General features: G+C 42.3%; 1 protein-coding gene across 8 annotated transcripts in view; it reads right to left on the bottom strand.

The window, feature by feature from the left end:
• Positions 1-19,672, bottom strand: part of MYO3A (myosin IIIA) — a 299,867-nt gene that overhangs the window by 8,012 nt on the left and 272,183 nt on the right. For all 8 annotated transcript variants that reach the window (XR_007354926.2, XM_048837824.2, XM_048837826.2 and 5 more), the window contains one exon: positions 4,986-5,095. Coding sequence is in view for 7 of the 8 variants with exons in the window: in XM_048837824.2 (XP_048693781.2) it covers positions 4,986-5,095 (110 nt within the window). In the remaining variant the exon portion in view is untranslated. The remainder of the gene's footprint in view (positions 1-4,985; positions 5,096-19,672) is intronic.

The raw sequence follows: 19,672 nt of genomic DNA, 5'->3' as shown, positions 1-19,672 counted from the left end.
CTATTCACTGTGAGGAGGCCCAAACCCATTCTCATGAAATGGGATAAAATACAACATGGTTTTACAAAAGGCAGCTCATGCCAGCCCAACCTGACCTCTTTCTATGAGAAAATAATTGATTTTTTTAGACAAAGGAAACGCAGTAGATCTAATCAACCTGGATTTAAGTAAGGCATCTGATACAGTTCCACATGGGAAATTGTTAGTTGAACTGGAGAAGATGGGGTTTAATATGAAAACTGAAAGGTGGATAAGGAACTGGTTAAAGAGGAGACTACAACGGGTCATACGGAAAGGTGAACTCTCAGGCTGGAGGGAGGTTACTAATGGAGTTCCTCAGGGATCGGTCTTGCGGGGACCAATCTTATTTAACATTTTCATTAATGACAGTGGCACATAAAGTCGGAGTGTGCCAGTAAAATTTGCGGATGACAAAAAGTTGGGAGGTATTGCCAATCAGGAAGGGATCCAGAATATCATACAAAAAGATCTGGATGACCTTGAAAACTGGAATAATAGAAATGGGATGAAATTTAATAGTGCAAGTTTATGAATTTAGGGACTAACAATAAGAATTTTTGCTGCAAACTGGGGACATATCTGTTGGAAGGGACAGAGGAGGAGAAAGAGCTGGGTATATTGGTTGATCACAGATGACTATGAGCCGCCAATGTGATGAGGCCATGAAAAAGGCTAATGCAGTCCAAGGTGCATCAGGTGAGGTATTTCAGTAGAGATAAAGAAGTGTTATTACCATTATACAAGGAACTGGTGAAACCTCATCTTGACTGTTGTGTGCAGTTCTGGTCTCCCATGTGTAAGAAAGATGAATTTAAAATGGAACAGATGCAGAGAAGAGCTGCTAGGAGGAAAACCTACATCATGATAGGAGACTCAAGGAGTTTAGCTTGTTTAGCCTAACTAAAAGAAGGCTGAGGGGTAGAGTGACCAGATAGTAACTGTGAAAAAACGGGACGGGGGGGTGGGGGTAATAGGCGCCTATATAAGAAAAAGTCCCCCAAAATGGGACTGTCCTATAAAAACAGGACATCTGGTCACCCTACTGAAGGGAGATATGATTGCTCTCTATAAACACATCAGAGGGATAAATACCAGGGAGGGAGAGGTGTTATTTAAGCTAAGCGCCAAAGTAAACACAAGAACAAAGAGATATAAACTGGCCATCAAGAAGTTTAGGTTTGAAATTAGACGAAGGTTTCTAACAATCAGAGGAGTGAAGTTCTGGAACAGCCTTCCAAGGGAAGCAGTTGGGACAAAAATCCCAAATGACTTCAAGACAGAGTTTGATAAGTTTATGGAGGGAATGGTATGATGAGACTGCCTATAATGGCATGTGGCCCATGTGGCTGCTAGTAGCAAATATCCCCAACATCCAAAGATGGGACACTAGATGGGGAGGGCTCTGAGTTACTACAGAGAATTCTTTCCCAGCCGTTTGGCTGGTGGGTCTTGCCCAGATGATCAGGGTCTAACTGACCACCATATTTGGGGCCAGGAAGGAATTTTGCCCCAGTTCAGATTGGCAGAGACGCTGGGGATTTTTCGCCTTCCTCTGCACCTTGGAGATAGGTCACTTCCAGGTTTTTAACTAGAGTAAATGGTGGATTCTTTGTAACCTGAAGTCTTTAAATCATGATTTGAGAACTTCAGTAAGTCAGCCAGAGGTTATGGGTCTACTAAAGGAGTGGGTGGGTGAGGTTCTGTGGTCTGCAATGTGCAGGAGGTCAGACTAGGTGATCACGATTGTCCCATCAGGCCTTGAAGTCCGAGTCTAAATTCAATGGGAGTTTTGTCACTGGCTTTTCAGAAAAAAATGTACTGGGCCCATATATTATAAGCAGTATACTCTGCTGAAATATGTTACCATTGGGATACATACTCACCAAAGATGCAGAGGAGTGAGAGTTATTTGAGAATGTGAATAATTTCTAATCTATAATAGATTTCTCTCTTTTCAGAGAAAGCAATGCTATGCCGCAGCATTTAGAACAGCATGACTTTTCAAAAGTAATACATTTTAAAGTTTAGAATGGACCTAATTTTGATCTTTCTTATACTGATATAAATCAATAGTAATTCCATGAAATCTAGCGAATTACACTGGTTTAAAACCAGTGTGAAAAGAAAATGAGGATCCTTTCCTAGAAACACCATATTTAGGGTACTGCAACTGATATAGCACAGATCAGTGGTGGGCAACCTGCGGCCCACCACGGTAATCCGCTAGCGGACCGTGAGACAGTTTGTTTACATTGACTGTCCACAGGCACAGCCGCCAGCAGCTCCCAGTGGCCGCGGTTCGCCGTTCCCGGCCAATGGGAGCTGCAGGAAGTGGCGCAGGCTGCAGGGACGTGCTGGCTGCCGCTTCCCGCAGCTCCCATTGGCCGGGAATGGCGACCCACGGCCACTGGGAGCTGCGGGCGGTCGTGCCTGTGCCTGTGAGTCAGAGTAAACAAACTGTCTTGCAGCCCGCCAACAGATTACCTTGACGGGCTGTGTGCGGCCCGTGTGCCGCAGGTTGCCCACCACTGGCATAGATTCTTAAGTTCACAAACAAGTACAGAAAGATAGCTTTCCTTTTAATGTGACAGGATGACTATAAATAAATATAGCTATTGCCCCCTTACTAGCATTGTAAAAATCAATAGGCCGTATTCTGCCTTCATTTACACCTGTGCAACACTCTGCACTTCAGTGGGGTTGCATGGAGATAAGTGAAGGCAGAATGGGGCTTGTTAATTAATACTGAGAACATAGTGTGAGATATGTACCAGTTCGTGTCGTTATCCCCATTTTTGCAGGTGGGGACTGTGAGGCAGAGTGAGTCAGAGCAAAATTTTCAAGGATATCCACCAATATTGTAGGTAGAGCTGGTTGGAAATCATTTTCAATATTTCAATTATTTTTGTCCCAAGTTGAGAGAAAAAGCCGAAATTTCAAAATTTTTACAGAACAAAATGATGGAAGAAAAAGTGTTTGGATCCGTTGAAAGATTTTATTCTCATATATTCAGAATGTTTCATTTAGATTTCAACCCTTTTTATTTTATATAGAAAACAAGTAAGTATATTCTGAAATGAAAACTTGTTTCAAAACAATACAAACTTTTCATTCCAAACATGTTTAAATGGGACATTTTGACATTTTCTAAATGTTTTTCCCCAATTATTTAAAATTAAATGTCATCAAAATGATTATGTGAAAAAATTTGGTTTAATCAAAATGACATTTTCCAAGATAAACCTCTTTTGATGAAATTTTTCAACCAGCTCTAGTTTTTGCATGCCCAGTTTGAGACACCTAGAGTGTGTCTACACTGCAATTAGACACCTTTGGCTCACCCATGCCAGCTGACTTGGGCTGTTTAATTGTGGTGTAGATGTTCGGGCTCAAACTGCAGCCTGAGCTCTGGGACCTTCCCAGCTTGCAGGGTCCTAGAGCATGGGCTCCATCCCAAGCCCAAAGATCGAGACTGCAATTAAACAACCCCTTAGCCAAAGCCCCAAGTCAGCTGGCATGGGTCGGCTGTGGGTTTTTAATTGCAATGTAGACATACCCCTAGAGACTGATTATCACAGGAGAGAATTTGCAGCTCCCATTGACTTCATCTCGGGTTGTGGCCACCTGGCGCTGCTGTAAATTGCATGTTTAGGTGACTAGTCCAAAAAGAGAGAGAGACACAATAAGTGGACTCTTTTGGAAATTCAGTCTAAGTGATGTAATCAAGGTCAAAGAGTTTTAGAACTAAGGAATTCCTGATTCCTTGTCCTGTTGTCAGATAACTAGACACTCATCTGCATCCCTCAGGTGCTGGGCCTTAAACTTTGCCACTGCATCCAATGTCAGCAAGACAGGCTCACTCACTCTTGAAAAATTAACAGAATTGACTGACAATAATGTTAATTCATATTTTGAAAGCTACTATTGAAAACTAGGTTCAGAGATGCCCAGTTTTTGCTGATACCAAGTCAGACAAATAACAAATGAGTTTTCATAAAGTACCAAGATTCTGAACCTGTTTGATTTCTGCTTTGTGGATACACTTTGCACCAAGGACACATTTACTTTAAGATGTTAATTTCTTCACATAAAACTCCAAATACAGAATTGTGTGTTATGCTTTACATTTAAAAGTCCTAAACCTCACAAGACTTGTTTTCCAGGAAACAGGTCCTATTCAACAAATGCCCACCTCTATTTCAAAATATGAATGTTTCAGTGATAACTTCTTTTATCCTGCTCCTTTGTAATAATTTCCATTGAGAGGGGGCCAATTGCGACAGCCAGTTTAATCGACTACACTCTTACCTGATGTTAAAATAGACCAGTGAGATACATATGTCACTAGCAAATGTGTTTAATTGCTCTCTTTATAGGAACCTTCTGAACTGCTTTTTTAAATGTCTGTCTTTCTGCTTACCTTTTTCTGTGTTGAATGGCATTAAAGTCAAGAGTGGAAAGCAGACACAGGTATCTGAATTTGGACCAAAGGCTTTACATGGAGACAGTCAAATCCATTAGTTTACTGAGTTGCCTGTCTTATGCAGTTCCTTCAAAATAGTGATCTGACATTTGGTAAAGGGAGCGGTATACTAACACTGCATATTTTAAAATTTGTTCTCCAGGCAAGATCTATAAATAAATTACAGTGATGGCTCTCATTATAAATACCTAGATAGACAGGTCACATAAATACTTCACCCACCTTGTCTGTCTGTCAAGGTAATGTCTTATTACTTCACCCACCCTGTCTCTCTAACATCCTGGGACCAACATGGCTAGAACACTGCATACAACAATAGACAAAAAGAGTAAGTGTGAATCTTGTTTGAAATCTGGCTATGGATTTGAATATTGTAGCCCATCAATTTTTACTGGAAGGGAGTGTCGTCTGCCCATTGTAAAACATTGGCTGGACAAGGTAAATCTGGCAGGTTTTGCCCACAAAAGTTAGTCAAGCTCACATGTATTAGAGTATAGTATGTGGAGTCTTCAGGATTATTTAAAGTTTTGGGTTTCCGCGGTCTCCTTGGGGGTCGCTGTAGGGGATGAAAGTCCTCTGATTTGGTGGCAACTGTAAAAAAAAGCAAGAGACACTCGTTCATTTATTCACAGGATGAGTGTACATCACAAAAACATAACAAAAGAGATATTTATCTGACAATGAAAAAACACTTTCAGCTACTTTTAACACTTAAAAAAGAAAGGAAGTGTTTTGGACATTTCCAGGACCATACTTGGAAGAAATGTAGATCTGTTAAACCCACCTTCAACAATGCCCATGAACACAGATCACATAGAAATTGTCATGTTGGAACAGATCAATGGTCTATCTAGTATGGAACAATTTCTCTGACACGGGCTAATGCTGGCTGTTTCAAAGAAAGATGCTGGGAGCCAGTGATCAAGTATTTCTCTGTGCCCTTTGTCCTTTTCCCTGTCCTGTATGGAAACGTGTCTATATAATTCCTTATAGCTACGGCTGTGAGTTTGTCTCGGAGGACACAGAAGTCACAGATTCTGTGACTTTCCATGGCCTCGGTGACTTCTGCAGCGGCCGGTGTGGCTGCCCCTGGGCCAATTGCACTGGCTGCTGCTGGGGCAGTTGCAGGCCACCGCCTCCGCCCCGTCCCCAGCAGCAGCAGGAGGAGTTTGGGTGAGGAGCTCAGGGCTGGAGGTTAGGGTGTAGGAGGGGGTGAGGGCTCTGGGTGGTGCTTACTTTGGGGGGCTCCCCAGAAGTGGCAACATGTCTCCCTTTCAGCTCCTCGCTCCGTGCGCTGCCTCTGCCCACAGGCAACACCCCCACAGCTCCCACTGGCCATGGTTCCCGGTGAAGGGGAACTGCGGAGCTGGCAGTGAGTGGAGCTAAGAGCTTAGGGAGGGACATGTCGCTGCTCCCAAGAAGCTGGGTAGGGAGCCTGCCAGCCCCACCAACTCCCGCCCCCAGCACCAGCGGGGGGCCCCAGGCTTTTCCCACCCGAGCACCCATGGTGCCCCCTGGACTTCCCCCCCGCACACCTGCGGCACCCCCTGGGCCACCGCCCCCCCCCCCCAGAACACTTGCGGCCCAGGCTGCCACTCTCCCAGCACCCACGGTGCCCCCCCGGGACGCCCCCCCGCGAGCACCCACGGCCCCCCTACGAACACCCGCAGGACTCCCAAGATTTAGTCAGGGGTATAGTACAAGTCATGGACAGGTCATGGTCTGTGAATTTTTGTTTACTGCCTGTGAGGTGTCCATGACTTCTACTAAAAATACCCGTGACTAGAACATAGGCTTACTTCTAGCCACTGTTTAAGTGCTCAGATTTTTTAGTGTCCTAGTTGGGAGCATTTATCTGTAGATTCAACTACAAGCTCATCTTCCAGTCTCTCTAATTATCTGTCACTTAATCTAGTATAATTAAATATAGCTTAAATATATAATTAAATATAAGAAAATATAGCTAACAGGGATCTATTTCACCTCACTGAACAGTGGCTTTCTGTTCCTTTATCACATACTAAAGCCAGGGCTCCCTGTAGTTGTAACCTGCACCTTACAGGCACTCGTAAGAAACTGAACATTGGTTGGCAGGTAGAAATCATGAGAATGAGAATCAGGCCTAATGTCTTTATTTTTGTTATGTACATTCCTCTTTTATATGAACCAAACACCTCTAAAGACTTATTCATGTACGCTACTGAAAAGCAAGTAACACATAAACATGTCCTTCACTGAATGGGATACTGCTAATGCCAGGAGGCCCATTAAAAGTCTATTAAAAGGGTGATTCTTGGAGACAAGAAAAGAGCAGAATTTACACTTGTTAATGTTCTTAAAAGTAAGAAGTGAGCAACCCTGCATGAAAAAAAATGGTTACTTCCAGAACTGTAAAAGCATAAGAAATATTATCAGGCATTTATTTTATCTCATTCTCCAGTCTTTTCACCAATGTGGATATGACCAGAGCAACACACGCCATATTTAATGGAAAGTATTACAGATAGAGCTGGTCAGAATATTTTTTAACAAAACGTATTTTCATCAAAGGTGCGGTTTTGTCAAAACCAAAACTTTGCCGAGACAGATCAGTTTTGACAAAGATTTTGATGGGAAGATTTCCAAGTTCCAGGGCATGAGAGAGACCCCTAAAATAAAAAACTGGCCCTTTTTGTTCCCAAAAAATGGACATTTTTCACACACTTCCGTTTCATGAAAACATTCAAAAGGTTTTGTTTTCATTCCAATGCAGAATGAAACCAAATTTGTAAACATCAACAGTCGTCACAAAACAGAACTGTCATCCCCTGGCCTGCTCGGATTTCAGCGTTAGATATTGGCATCTGAGCTACACTGTTTGGTAAATATGAAACAAAATGGAAAATAAAAGCTCTCTGGACATCTTGAAATTGCTTCATGAAAAGCACAAAGCTTTTATATGGACTCTCTGTACTGAAGGGTAGTAAGTATTAATACCCGTCGAGGTCCTGCACACCCAGTCTAAACACTCGCATGCACAATGTGAATCCCTGGAAGATTAGTCCAAAAGCTATGTCAAGGCCAGATCATTTCCTTGGTTCTATGCAAAGAAGAACCGTGGATCACTGTCTCTTCACATAGAAAGGGAGAGCCAGGCACCTCTACATCAGTGTCCCCTTTCCTTTAAATCCATGGAGGACTCTGTGGGTGTGGGGAACCAGGAGTATATGGGGAGTGGCTGAGGCAGGAGATGAGCACCATCCCCTTTGCACTCAGCATCCACACCCCAGGAAAGTTAATAAAGACAGCAGTGGTGCTTCCTTCACACCGGGATGACCCCAGGGTAGGCACTGCTGAGGGGCCTGTAGCCGTGAAGCTGTATTGGTGCCCTGTTAACAGGGAGCTGGGCAAAGCCAAGGGAGAACATGAGAGTACAGGATCGCTGCACGGATGGCATTGTGTCACAATATATCTTCAAGACTTGCCGGGTTTTAGGTTGGGCCCCTAGTCTTCCCTGCCCCACATCAAAAGAATTCAGAGGAAACTCCATGAGGGAAACTTCTGAGTTTCCTGGCCCATACATGGATATTGTACTTGGGGACAGAATCTGCCCCACAATGGCTTATTCACATTGCCAACTACTGAAAGTATATTCCACTGCAGTGGTAATCCATTGAAGTACTGCTGTTCTACCTGAAGTGCGTTTTGACCATGAACCAGAGTGCTAACAACACTCAAGTGGGTAAGGAAGGAAAGAATACATTTTGTTCTCTAAGGTATGTCTGCACTGAAATTAAAAACCTGTGGATGGCTCATGCCAGCTGACTTGGGCTCACAGGGCTCTGGCTGCGGGGACATCCACACTCGGGCTGCAGCCCCTAACTCTGGGACCCTCCCACCTTGCAGGGTCCTAGAGCCTGGGCTCTGGCCCAGGCTCAAATGAATACACCGCAATTAAACAGGCATTTAGTCTGATTCCCAAAAGCCCGAGTCAGCTGGCATGGGCCAGCTATGGGTGTCTAACTGTAGTGTGGATATATTCTAATAGCTCCCAGAAACATTTATTTTACTCTGGAGAAGTAAAATCTATTCTGTCTACATCATAACACCTTTTTAATTAAGAATGTGGCACAAGTAGTTATAATGAGAAATGATCATCATTGTTGGCGCCTGGAAAATTAGCTGTATACGTTTTTTGTTATGTGTGATAAATAAAGGCTTGTAAAGGTCACTGGTATATTGAGGAGCCAGAAGGAATAATATTAATTTAAACTGTAATAGGGTAATGATTCCATTTATTGTTTCAGCTTCTTATCTGAAATGCAAACTGCTCCTAATGTAATGCATGGACTATTATCTCAACATTTTACCTTTAAGAGAACAATGGTATTTTTCAACCTCAGGGTACAGATAATTCACTTTAGACAATGAGATTTTCATACAACTAATTCATTTTACTAAATTGAGATTAAATTTGAATCATAGTTTCATTTAAACAGATCTACTGGGTCTAATACAGATACATTCTATTCTACTGATTCTACTCTCGTTATGATGCTGGTTTTACACTGGGGCAATTCAGTTGGCTGCAGTGGACTTATGGTTGACTTACACAGAAGTTAGAGTAGAGACAAGCCCATTGTATTTTATTGCAAAACACATCAGGAGTCTAAACCAGAAATGATAACCTAAAATGATAAAAGTAGTTTAACTATAATAAAAACGGTTATACATTTTCAAAAATTGTTTCTGAGTGACCGCTGTGATCACATGAAAATCTGGAAAAAATGAACAAAAATGTGGAGCACTAGGAAAAGCCCAAGAAAGTAGATCTGTTGTTTCTATAGTCACACAAGAGATCATTACCAAACATGCTATCACATTATTCATTATCTTATCTGACAGATCATCACTGTCAAAGACCTAAAGTACACTCTTCTTTCAGATGAAAACTATCCCAGTCGAAATTAGCTGTGAGAGTCACTCCTCTGCATAGCTGCTCTGAAAATTACTCTTCCTACACTCAAGAAAAATTATTTTAACGATCGTAAGGTCTCAGTAAGACAACTTGCTTTGATTATTGAAAATTATATTGCTTACAAGAGCATCTTTTTACCTAGACCTAAATCATTTGGAAGAATCTGCCAACATAAATGTCTATATACATATTTAAATATGACTTGCATGCCTTTGCTTCATGGATGAGATGAGGGTTCAACTGGTTGAGGTTACTTCCGCCTTTCTCCATTTTTTCCAGCTCCTATAAATCTCCTGCATCTGGAAATCTGTTATTTCCCGCATTTTCATCACATGGAGCTCTCCTTCTATATATTCAGCCCCAATGGGATTAAGCACAATTCTGGCAAGTTCCATGCAGCCTGTACTAGCTTCACTACCAGCTGCTACAGAAATGTTCTCTTTCGAAACATCACTTCCTGTTACATACCACAGAGGCTAACTGTGCAATTACTACCATACCTTGGAGATGCAACCTGATAGCCAAATTCTACTTTCAGTTACACTGGAGTAAATCTGAAGTCAATGGAGTAAATCCAGATTTGAGGAACACCAGTGTAACTGAGAGGAGAACTTGCGTTAGTAGTAATTGAGATTAGGGGCCATAGCAGTGGGGAAGTTGGTTTCAGGGGCTTTACATGCTGCAGTATTGACACCAAAAACTATGAAAAAAGAAGTTAAGGGGACTGAATTATTATTCTGGAGAACAGCAGGCCCCTTAAGATTATAACCCTTATAACCTATAAGAAGAATTTCCCTTCTTTGTGAAGTTCCAAAGAAAGCCACAGATGTGTCTGAATTTATTTTTTGAATTATCCAAGATGTAACTCCATTGATTCACATGGAGTTACACCAGAGGTGAATTTAGCCCTACCCAGAATTTAGTTCACTTACCCAGAGAGTCAACTAACGGTTAATAGATTTCTTTCTGCTCTTAGATTTGTGTGTTCTTTTCTTATGAAATACAAATACTGTAGTTGGTATTTGTACTATGGAACAACTCTTTATGCATAGAGTAATGAAATATGCTTTTCATTAGTTGTCAATACTATCAGAGAACTTTTACTTACTAGGTTTTGGTTGGAAGGCAAGTTCGACTCATGAACCTTAGAGAAGATGAATTTCTGTTTGCTTGTTTTCCAGACATTCAGTACACCATTGCAGTGGGTAATGAGACAGAAAGCAGGAGGAAAATCATCCCTTTCTATCAGGCCAATTAAACTTTGCTTCTCGAGTCTGTTACTCAGAAAAAGGTCTCTCATGGTGTCTAGTCTATCCATGGCATAATTTTGCCCAGGGTTTCATGTGCATCTAGGGGAAGCTGATCATCTGGGCTTTATTTCTGCATATTTGAAAGGAAAAATAATACTTTCTAGCTAATTTAAATATTTCTAAAGCACCTATCTCTGTGGTATTCAGGTGCTACTGGAACTCATATGGTACTTTTAATCTCCAGGTTTCATAGCACTTTACAAAGACAGGTGAGCATTATTATCTCTATTTTACTGATGGGGTAACAGAGATACAGAAAGGTTAAGTGACTTGCTCAAGGTTACGTGACAGCAAGTCATTAGCACAATCAGGAACAGAAGCTACATTTCCTGACTCTCCGCTCTATACACCATGGCTGCCCCTATGCTAACGTTATGCAAACAGGCCACCATTAGGGACATACAGTGGGGAAAGATTTTAGAGGGTAAGGAGAATTTAGAATAAAAGATGGTGATATTACACAAAACACTACGTTTATTGAGATTCTACCATTAGGAATACAGCTGAACAGCTAAAAAATAATATGATTCTGTTCAGACAGCATGAGCGCACACCATGAATACAATCACAATCAATAGCTAAAACAAGGAGGTTTTGCTTTAGTGACTTAGATTTTTGTTGTGAACCTTACAATAGCATTCACTATGATCTACGCTCAGGAAGGCAAATCTTTTGTGCTATATGGGCATGAAACACCCTATCAAAATTTATGTTTGTGCAAGTGATACTCAAATGTTTAAGGAGGACAAGTTTGGACTCCAAAAGTATGGCATCGATTTATATAGGATCAAGGTGGCCAATTCAGCGATTGAGTATGTGAGTAGGATGGTTGGCAGTTAATGTTAAGAAATGTTTAACAGTTCTGTTAGGGAACTGAATCTACAATTTTGTTGTATTGTCTGGCACCAAACAACAAAAACTAAACAGAGGTGAGAGAGTTAACTCAAAGGCCTTCATACTTCCTTACTTCGCCCTTATTCAGGCAAAGCACCGACTGACCAAAAAAAAAAAAAAAAAGAAAGAAAGTATATAGACTTCAGGTTTTGGACCATCTACAGGTGCTGACTTTTGTTTTAGCTGGTGGGTGCTCCTCTCTGCCTCCTCAACCCACACAAGCGGCAGGTGGGGTGGAGCACAGGCAGAGTGGGGGCGGAGTCATGGTGCAGGTGCTGGGGCCCACAAAAGATTAATCTGGCTCTGCAGGTGCTAAGCATCCCCTATTTTTTTTGGTCGGTGCTTGAGCCTCGGAGCACCCACAGGGTTGGCACCTATGTCCACAGCTGTTTGCATGTGTTCTGAGCAAGGCAGCCAGAATTCTCTAGAAACTGGGGTAAGCATCTGTGCATTAGTTTGAAAGAGTAAAGTACCCACTGCCTAAGTAAGAAAAGCTTGAAGAAGGGTCAGTAAATATAACTCCCCCTGCAGGCCCAGCAATAGCTGCAGATTCCTGGTGTATTGCTATTTTGGCAGTGATCCAGAACTGAGAGCTCAATCCTGCAATGGACTAACTGCTGTCAACTTCTGCTGACTTAAATGGGATGTGAGAGTGCTAAGCCTTTCTCAGGATCATGCTCTGGGTATAGGAGCAGCACAACATTCAATCCCTTGTAGAAACTAATGCCCTGACTCTGAGCTGCCTGTGATCTGAGATTGGTGAAGCCCAGGATGGGACAGATGGGTCAAAGTGGCCGTATACCACCTGTCTGGCCCTCTGGATTCTGTGCCCTGTCAGGGATCTGTCCAATTCCCAGCATAAACTAGAGCTTCCAGAGGGTTGCTTTCAGGACCGGTTCTAGAGGTGGGTGAGCAGGTGAGCTGTTGCTTGGCTGCTTGGGGGGGTTGGGAGCACCAAAAACATTTCCCATCAGCAAAACAGCTAGGGTTGCTACTGGCTACTTTAACTGACACTTGGCTGCCACAGCACCCAAAGGGCCCGTGAAAGAGCGCTAAACTCTGGAGCGCCTCCAAGTGGCAGGGTGTAGCACCACAGTCCTTTTCTCACCCCTGGTCTGCCTGCAGGCGGATGTTGGTGGGTCTTCAGTGAGTTGGCCCTCTGGCCGAGTCACAAAGTCCTTCTGGGGTAGTAAGGAACCTATTGAATAGTCTATTTTGCCCTCACTACAGTCTTCAGCCCTGGCTCTGGGCCCACTGAATTCTTCCCTTTCTTCAGGCTCCCAAACAAGTCCTGTCCCCTTCTTAGGGTTTCTGCCAATTTACCTGCGGCTGGTAGAGGAATCCAGGCCCACCCAACTCCAGGTTCCACCCCAGGGACCCTCTAAACAGCAGCCAGATATGGCTCAATTCAATTAGTTGCTGCCTCTTCCCACCTGGCCCCTTTTAGCTTCACTATTATCTCACGGTTAAGGGTCTTGGGTCCTCTTTCTGCAAACCCAGCTATGCAAAATACAGCCAGATACAAACTCTGGCTGTCTCTTGAGCTTCTGGCAAGAGCAGAGGACCCTTCCTCACACCTCTGGTCCCAGCTAGGAACTGACCTTCTAGGCCCCACAACTTCTTTTATCTGGGCCTGCTGGGCTCTGACTGGCTGTCGCTAGCCCTTCTGGCCCTTGGAGGATCAGGTCTCTCTAGCTTCCAAGATGGCTGCTTCAGTGAAGCCTCTCTAGGCAAGGCTGGAGGATCCACCTTTACTGCTCTTTTCCTCCCACCTTGCTACTTTCTGGGGTCTGGTGTAGTAGGACTGCAGGGCCCTCTGTAGGGAGCTGCAAAGGCCAGGTACAGCCCATCACAGGACCATTACAGCAGCCAAAAATGACTCGACAGCAGAAGGAGTTGGTTGCATCGCTTTCCCTAGCCATGCCCCTCTGCTGGGGGGTTGTTTGGAAGGGGACAGAACAGGGCTGTTCTGCTGGCCCTATGCCATCTAGAGATTCCCCCTACATCTGGGTAACTCCCAAGAAGCTAGTTATACCTGCATTCTGACAGCATAAAGCAGAAGGAACATAACTCCAAATCAGGGCCCAAACACCTGAATCTCCACTGCCTTGCATACTGGGCTAGGTCCTCAGCTGTATCAGAGCCCCTCATGCTTTGCCAGGACCAAGATGGGGTAATCTTGAGTGGATCTTTTGCACCCATTTGAATTTCACCCTAAAAGTAGAAAATTCTTTTGTGGAGCTTTTGCATTTGATCTTCCATTTAGCACTTGTAGTGATGGGCATCATCATTTTCCTGGAAAGAGGTATATTCTGTAAATCCTGCTGGTGAATAGTCTATGGAGACTATGGTTCATTCCAGGAACCTTGCACAGATTGCCCCATGCCTTTTTGTAAAACTGGACCAAAGTTATTTTAGAGCCTATTTAAAAAACCTGATGAAATAAGATTACTTTGGCCTTCTCAACACAGATGTATCTTTAAAAAAACTGCATATTTTGCATTTTTTATTAAATTGAACATCCTTTAAAGCCTTTTACATTGCACAACCACATCAGCCAGTTCTCCTGCAGCCCCTCACCTTCTGTGATTAGTAGAAATAATTTTCTGCAAAGTATAAAAATGTTATCTTTGGAGCTGCTAAGCTGTCAAAATGAACAATGCCAGTCTATTTGTAGATAAAGGCAGACGCATTCCTGTTTGGCATACAAAATGCAATTCTGGATTCATGCATACAGTAGTAAAATGACACATTAAACAAGTGATGTTGAGGAAAATGTATACAATTATCATTTAAATCATCCTAGTAATTATAGAAATCGAAATGTCATCGGATTTAAAGAGAAGCGAAGGGTTGACAATCATTGCCATCCACTGATTAATGCCTTTACTGGGGACAGGACAGCAAGGGAGCCACTCAGTGTGAAAACTGCACTGAATAAAAATAAAATCATTGCTTGAAAATGAGGAGGAAAGAAGATGGCAAGGCTTCTTTCCATATTATAAACAGTATATCACTTTGTTATAGACCATCCATGTCTGGCCTAGTTAGCCATATTATAGATAGCTTAGTATATTGGCTCAGATTTTTTTTTCATGAGCTGTCCATGATTTTTATGAAGAAAAATTCAGAATTCAGTTTTAGGGACTGTTTCTAGATAACGGACGCGTGTACACAGTATCTTTGCTCTGTGGACATGAAGGTCGCTACACACCAGAATGGTACACAATAATTCAACAAAAGCAGCAGGTAAAATAGGAGTACATTTCTTACAATCTACAGTGCATTTCTACGTACAGTACATTCATAAAAGAAAAAGTGCAAACCAATTGGTAATGTTTTCTATACAGTAAGTACTTAAATGGAAGCCCATATTTCCCATATATATTCTGCATGCCAGTTTCAGATAATATGCAGCTATAGTAAATGAACACTTATTGGGATGTACAAGGCTATTGTTAAGATACATATCTTACTGAAGCTAGTTATGCTATGCCTAGATTCAAACTGTTTGACTTTCAAGCTTTGTAATTACTCCAATATTTTCTCTTATTTTAATACATTGCATGCTCCTGTTTATGCCCGGCTGATACAGGAACTTTGCTTGGTGTACAGGACAGGATTCCCAGTCGGAATAAATACATTCCCCAAGCAAATGTGAACTCTCTTCCCCTTCTTCTCCCCCTTCCCGCTCTTCTCTTCATCACTATTCAAATACAGCATTAATCAGCCTTTAACAAACGTCGTAAGAACTGTTGAGGGTTAATTCTCCCTCAAGATTGGAGCAGTATTGTGGGGGGGAGGGGGGAGGAGGGGGAGCCCAGCTGGGCTGTGGAACTTCAGATGGGCTTCACACCAAAACCACATCAGGGTCAAGAGAATTAATAGAATTTCATACGTAATGGGTGAATAAAACTCCTGACACCCTGGTCCCAGCTTTAGCCCAGTCAAGCTTCCTTTACGCTTATAAAACCACTCTTTGAAAGTTCATTGTCTGGCAAAAGCTCTCTCTTGTTAGCTTTACTGTGATAAGTAACATCATTTAAGTAGGAACTGCTAGTGTCAACTACACAATACATGCAAGTAGAGCATATACAACTGAACCTCCGAGTTACAAACACCACAGTTACAAACTGACCGGTCAACCACACACCTCATTTTGAACCAGAAATACGCAGTCAGACAGCAGCACTAACTAACAAAAAAATACAGTACTGTGTTAAATGTAAACTACTAAAAATAAAGGGAATGTTTAAAAAAAGATTTGACAAGGTAAGGAAACTGTTTCTGTGCTTGTTTCATTTAAATTAAGATGGTTAAAAGCAGCATTTTTCTTCTGCATAGTAAAGTTTCAAAGCTGTATTACGTCAACCTTCAGTTGTAACCTTTTGAAAGAATGATCGTAACATTTTGTTCAGAGTTATGAACAATCTCCATTCCCGAGGTGTTCGTAAATCTGAGGTTGTGCTGTACAAGCAAATACTGCCAAACTCAGACCTAGTGCAAGTGGGTGCAATGCCAGTCAAGTTACCCTCTTGCTCCAGGTGTTAATTTCACCCAGGATGTGTGCTTAGTGACATTATATAAAATAAACAAAATTGCACATAAAGGTAATTTCAATTACTGTAGCATTAAGGAAAGCAGTAACATGGGTACCTACAATGCAAAACATGTTTTGTGCAATATATTGTTCTGGTAATCAGTAAAATCCTGGGTAGTCAGCTGATACACATCACGTGTTTATGGAATCTCTGAGACAAAGAGCCTCCTCTCAGAGAAACACTTCTCAGTATGCTGCATCATTGTCCTCAGTAAAAAGAGGTACTTGTTTTACAATCAGCAGATATACTTTTTAGTTCCTAGGAGTTTGGTTACTCAGTGATCTCCATACCATATTAGGTTAATCTTTTGTAAAATAAATGTTTAAAAAATTATTTTTTTGTTAAACCCCCCCCCACAACCAAGTGGCAAGGATTCCAAGGCTACAAACATGGGTGGCGGGTATCAAAGGCCAGGGCAGGCTAAGCCTCCACTAACCCAGGCCATAGCCCTGCCCATGTTCCACCCGGGGCCTCACTTTCCTCCTCCTCTCCCCTGGAGCCAGCAGGGCCACAGTTCAGGCCAGTGGCCTGGAACTTCGGCCCAACAGTGGTTCGGACCCAGGGGTCGGGCTAGTGGCTGGGGCTGGCCGGGCTGGGGCTCCTCCAGCAGTGTGTGTGTGAGCCTTGGGGCTCCTCTGGCCATGGAGGGGAGAAGTGGCAGGGTCAGTGGGTTAGCCTCCCCAAAGGAGGGTTTTACCTGCCACCCATGGATACAAGTTCATAACGATGGGTGGGATCTGGTGTGAAATGGACCAGGAATGCACCAGCAATGGGAGAGGGTGGAGTAGCAGCTGCTGGGCAGTTCTATACCATACCAGGATTCTCATAGGTAGGGAGAATCCTACACTGGCTGGAGTCACCAGCTTTAAGGCAGTTTTGTGACAAATCTACCTTAATGGCCTGGAGAATTCATAGCTTTGATCAAAATGTTGTGTGGTTGTGGGCGGTTAGCACTTATAGGTGGGTAACTTGTAAAGCAATTTTCAAACTTCTTTTACTGGAAAGTAGTCACTGTTTTCCAATCCTGTTGTTTGGGAGATTGGAGAAGAGGTGTATAGTTTGTTTAGAAACCCTCTAGGAGAAAGTGACAGGGGATTGGTTTTCTGGGGTTTCTCTTTAAAGGAGTAGAGCATTAACTGACATGTTAGTCAGCTGGCTAGGCGTTTATAGACTAGAATTATCATTTGGTCTGACACGGTAGAAAATACGGTTTCATGTTTGCTTCGGCTTAAAGGGCTGTCCATAGTCAGGAGAACAGCTGTGGCTGCCCTTTGCTTTATGGGTTAATACTCTTATACACATTCTTGTTCTGTTCTGACTTCTCAGTAAACTTGTGCCTATTCTCCCAATTTTACCCTTGAACTGCATCCACTTTAAATAGTAACTCCTTTCCACACGCTGCACTCACCTTGCCTATTTGCTGACCTTAGCAATTTAATCAAAATCCAAGCACAGGAAATCAAACTTCTTTTAGAATCTGACCATTCTTCTGGAGAATGTGCATGAGCCCTCTTGGAAAGAGCACAGCTTGACTATAAAGTATGAACTTCTTTATGTTTGTGACCATGAGCTTATAGGGCTTTTATACCATTTTTGCTGTGTCTTGAATGTTTGAAAGGCACCTTTCCAAAGGGCAGTTAATTGTGCCTCAGTCAAACACACAAAAAAAGCGTTTACACTTTAAATAAAAAAAATAAAATTATGTTTTGTTTATGGATCAGAGCTCTCAGATGTATTATTCCTCAAACTACCACATATGGTGCAAAAAAGCATCAAACGCTGGCACGTCAGAGATGCCCACATTTGTTTGGAAAGTAGATAGAGGAAATAAATCCTCATTTTGTTAAAAATCACAGTACATTTTTTGGTGAGAAACGGATTTAATTTGGTAAAGGGCAAAATCATGGTCCTGATAAAATTAAATGGGAATTTTGCCTTTGATTTCAATAGCCCCAGGATCTGACTCAAAGAAATGTGTGACATTCTTCACACTATGTTCAAAAGGAGGCGATGTAATACTTTTCACCTATCTTGCCATAGAAAAAACATGGCATTTAAAAGGGAAGTAAAAGCACAGATAAAGGCTGCATTATGTGGTGGTATGGACAGAAACACAGGCAGGGCATGGGGAGTTTTTCAAAGGCACAAAGGGGAGTTAAGTGCCAAACTCCTATTGACTTTCAATGGGAATTGGGTGCGTAACTCCCCTTTGTGCCTTTGAAAATCTCCTTCTGGACCTCTATCAGGTGTTAAGTATTGTAATTTTATTGGCTTCAGTGGAGCTACTCCAGATTTACACCAGTGTAAATGGATAGAATTTGGCCCATTTTGTAAATAGCAGAAACATATTGGTATATATTTCTACTTGAGTTTTTATCACTTTTAAATAAGATGATCTTTTTCTAACTGGCAAAATAGGTCTTGTATTTCCCTCTCCCTGTCTCCCTTATCTATGTTCTATAGGGAAATGTTTAAGAAGCATTTGCTATTTTCCAAAGAATGAGCCTTTAATACCACATTATCTGAGGAATTAGCCTCATACTGTCAAAAAATCAGTAAAACATAATAAAGAATTCAGCATAAACCTGCTAATCATTAAATGAACACTGGTATGTCTAAAATTAAAGTCCTGCCATAATCCTGGAATGGAGTTTTCCATTTGATGTTTGCTCTCTCTTGCAGAGGTCAGTTGCAGAAGCATGCTGCCGTGAATAACTGGGGATTAACAAGAAGCAGCCTTTACACTTACAAATCCTGACTCTAATATACACTGAGGTTGCTTTATTACACTCTGGCAGTGTGAAAGGCCCTTAAAATGGGGGTAAAGTACATGTACTTTAAGGTCCCTTTCACATTGCCGGAGGTATGAATTACCTTCACAATATTATAGAGACAAAAATGTAGTATGTTTTGAACACTGAAGGGCAAATTCTAAGCCTGGGCTATGGTCTGACCACTTGATGCACCAGGGTTAGAGGAAACCTTCCCACCAGGCTGGTGAACTACTCAGCAGAGCCAACCTAACCCAACAGACAAGAGTAGTTTCTACAGCTCCATATGCATCTCTCCATGTTGGGCAGGTCTTGGTGATCTGCATAGCAATCACACCCTTGACTTCACCCTGGCCCTTCCATTGTCTACCCCCATCTGTACCAGGTGTGCTAGTATCCAGGGAGCCCACTGAGGACCAGAGATTCATGGTGTGCCGAGGGTATGTAACCACTGTGCCTCCCCCAAAGGCTGTCTCCTGTTGCACAGCAGAACTGCACCAGTTATCATGCAACTGTAACCGATACAGGATTCAATTAATAAATAATTAAAGGGGAGGAATATAATTAATGCCAGTCCACATGGTTTTATGGAAAATAGGTCTTGTCAAACAAATCTGATTTTATTCTATGATTCT

This window comes from Caretta caretta, chromosome 2, assembly GCF_965140235.1.
Source record: "Caretta caretta isolate rCarCar2 chromosome 2, rCarCar1.hap1, whole genome shotgun sequence".
NCBI classification, from domain to species: Eukaryota; Metazoa; Chordata; order Testudines; family Cheloniidae; genus Caretta; species Caretta caretta.
The sequence above is the reverse complement of the archived record's forward strand: the minus strand, read 5'-3'. Positions and strand labels throughout refer to the sequence as shown.